General features: G+C 63.1%; 2 protein-coding genes across 3 annotated transcripts in view; one reads left to right on the top strand and one right to left on the bottom strand.

Moving 5' to 3' along the window:
- ANKRD27 (ankyrin repeat domain 27 (VPS9 domain)) overlaps nucleotides 1-1,526 on the bottom strand; it is a 60,666-nt gene extending 59,140 nt beyond the window's left edge. Inside the window, exon 1 of one of the 2 annotated variants that reach the window (XM_010848922.1) lies at nucleotides 1,398-1,526. The gene's annotated coding sequence lies outside the window, so the exon portion shown is untranslated. Of the gene's footprint in view, nucleotides 1-1,085 lie in introns of both variants that reach the window. The other variant, XM_010848924.1, reaches the window with a different exon arrangement.
- A 663-nt stretch (nucleotides 1,527-2,189) lies between these two features.
- The window catches only part of RGS9BP (regulator of G protein signaling 9 binding protein), a 2,122-nt gene continuing 1,364 nt past the window's right edge, over nucleotides 2,190-2,947 (top strand). The window contains exon 1 of the mRNA XM_010848925.1: nucleotides 2,190-2,947. Coding sequence (XP_010847227.1) covers nucleotides 2,549-2,947 — 399 coding nt within the window. The 5' untranslated portion in view covers nucleotides 2,190-2,548.

Raw genomic sequence — 2,947 nt, forward strand, 5'->3', positions numbered from 1 at the left:
CCCCCCGCCCCAGGCCTTCAGGCCCTGACCTTTGATGCACCGCAAACCTGTCCACCTGAAAGACAGGATCTTTCCAACACTGAGCCCTGTGCGGGACTACTCCACTCCCTATCAGATGCACTCTCAACTACTCTGCTTGGCATGGAGGCCCTCTTATTCATGGCCTCCTGCCCACCTCTGCAGCTTCATCTCCTTCTGCTGTCCACAAAGCTCCCAGAAGAGATGGGCTCTCCTCCCTTCTACCCATTTTATCCTAAAAACTACTCTTCCTCTGTCAAGGCCCCATTTGGCCCATAAGTGGCTGAGATGGCCAAGGGCCACAGTATCACCACTGAGACAACCAATTAAAGGACAGACTGCTGCGTGAGAGGCCCCTGAACCCAGTGCTCTGGACGGGGTTGGGGGCGGGGCCGACTGCCTCAATGCCAAACCTGGCAAGGTGCCTGGAAATGTAAATATCCTGCTAACATCTGCTGCTCCTCTCTAGGGCTGGTGGAAGGGTGCAATCAAAATAGGGGTCTCTCTTCCGGAAACCCAAAAATCTTGGAAAATTCCAGCACAAGGCAAACTAGGAGTCCCCTACAGTTTCGTCTGCGCCTCATTCCCTGAATGTCCTAAATCCTCAAAGAAGACGCCCCACTTGCTCCCGGTGGCCCTGCACGACCGCAAGCGCCCACGTCCCCAGCACCTCCAGGGCCGGCCAGAGCCGCACCGCCTTGCTCACGCGCCAATGGGCAGTCCATTTTCAACGAAAAGAACTGAACAGACTCAGAATCCAGAACACCGTTTGGTGCTTCATAGTTTTCCCGGGGTAATCTTAACCCAGCTGGAAGAGGAGACCCCCGCCCCATGAGAGGCAGGCTAGCAGGGATTCCCTCCTCTCCTTCCAGCTCCTCCATCACCACGGGGACCACGACAGCCCGGCTCGAGGATCCGCACCCCTATCCACAGCCTCCCATCCACAGCCTCCCCTCCACCCGCCCCGCCAGGCCTCCCTTAAACCCCAGAAGCCACCCAGCCCGTGATCGACGGCCCTGCCTATTATTGCCCCCAAGTCTGAGCTCCCGGGATCCCAGACTGCTAACCTGTCCTGATGCCGCGGGGGTCAGAGGGCTCACTCTTCGCCAACCCCACCCCTCGACCCGCAAACACACACGAGGGGCAGAGCGAGCCAGGCTGCGGTCGGGAGCTGGAGAGCACGGGCGCGGCAGTCCACTCCGCGATGGGTCCAGGCCTCGGGGGCCTCCCAGGGACAGCCAGCCCAGCTTGGGGCGCCGGCCGAGGAAAGAGCCCCTCCCCCTTCTCCGCTCCGAGGCCCCGCCCGGCCTCTGGGCCCAGAGACGCAGCCGTCCCGAGGGAACGGAGGCGCGGGAGGAGACAGGAGGGAGGACACTTACTTAAAAGTCTACATAGTTTCACTCCCCGCCCTTCCAGGAGTGGCGCCGATACCTCCCGGCCCCTCGATAAAGACCTCAGGGCCCACCACCCCAACGCGGCAGAACTGCTGCACCGCCCACCCCCGTTGGGCGGAGTCGCACCCCAGGACTCTGGTCAGTCCAATGAGAAGCTGTCTTTATTCAGAGTGACGCGTGCGCAGAGCAATCATTGATCCCGCCCAGCCAGGGGTGGGGCTCAGGCGGCGTGCAACACTTCCTATTCAGACTGGACCAGCCCAGAGCCATCGACTGCGCCTGCCTGGAACGGGAGGGGGCGGGGCCGAAAAACACATCTGACACAAGGGGTGGAGTCCAAGCCCTGTTGCTGGAAAGCGGGCTGGACTAGGACGGGGAGATACGGCAGCCTTTCCGCCCCGCAGATTGCCCTTTACTACTCGGTTTGGAGGACAGGGGTGTCCAGTCCTACGAAGCATACTACTTACGTCGCTGGCTGGGTCTAAGAGTCAGAGCCCCTGGGTTGTAGCCCCATCACTTACATGCACGTGGCGTGATCTTTATCCTCCTCCCCCCTTTTAAATCTGAGCCTCAGTTTCCCCTTCTCAAAAACAGAGGAGGGTTGGATCTGCTGAGCGCTAATATTCCAGACTGTAATGGGGTGCAGAGGAGGGGGAGATGGGGGACCTGCACGTGACCTCCCCGCTCAGGGCCCCGCCTATGCCTGGTCCAGGGGATGGGAGCGCCCAGCGAGGAAGGGCGGGGGTGGGCGGATCTAAGAAACCCGACCCCGCCGCCCTTAAGGCGCTCGGAGCGAGCGGCTCAGCGGCCCGCTAGCCCTGGCGACGGCACGGGAGGAGGATGGGGACCTCAACACGGGCTTCGCAGGTGCTACCGTGGAGGCGAGAGCTGCGCAGAGATTCGGCGTGTGACTAGGAGCGCACCTGGGGAGGATGGATGAGGGAATGGCAAACCGGGTCAGCGGAAGCGCATGTTGTGGACCCTGAGCAGCGGTAGCGCCAAGCTCCTCTCAGGCCATGAGGAGTGCTCGGACCGTCCGGCCGGGGAACGCCGTCGAGGCTGGCTGCATCCTGCTGCGCTGAGTGGGTGAAGGTGAGAGGGGCGCAGGCGGCCGGGGTGCGCGGGAGAGCAGCGCCATGGCGAAGGAGGAGTGCAAAGCGCTACTGGACGCGCTTAATAAGGCGACCGCATGCTACCATCACCTGGTGCTGACCATCGGCGGCTCCGCAGACTCGCAGAACCTGCGAGAGGAGCTGCAGAAGACGCGCCAGAAGGCGCAGGAGCTGGCGGTGGCCATCCGCGTCCGGCTGACAGCCCCGCTGCGCGACCGGAGCCTGGGCGCCGAGGAGCGCGCCGAATTCGAGCGCCTCTGGGTGGCCTTCTCCGGCTGCCTGGACCTGTTGGAAGCCGACATGCGGCGTGCACTGGCCCTGAGCACTGAGTTTCCGCTGCAGGAGCCGCGGCGGCCACTGGTGCGCACGGGGGTGGAAGGCGGCGCGACCGGCGTAGCGGCGCGCGCCCTGAGCGTCCGCAGC

Source organism: Bison bison, unplaced genomic scaffold (genome assembly GCF_000754665.1).
Source record: "Bison bison bison isolate TAMUID 2011002044 unplaced genomic scaffold, Bison_UMD1.0 scf7180017864280, whole genome shotgun sequence".
Classification (NCBI taxonomy): domain Eukaryota; kingdom Metazoa; phylum Chordata; class Mammalia; order Artiodactyla; family Bovidae; genus Bison; species Bison bison.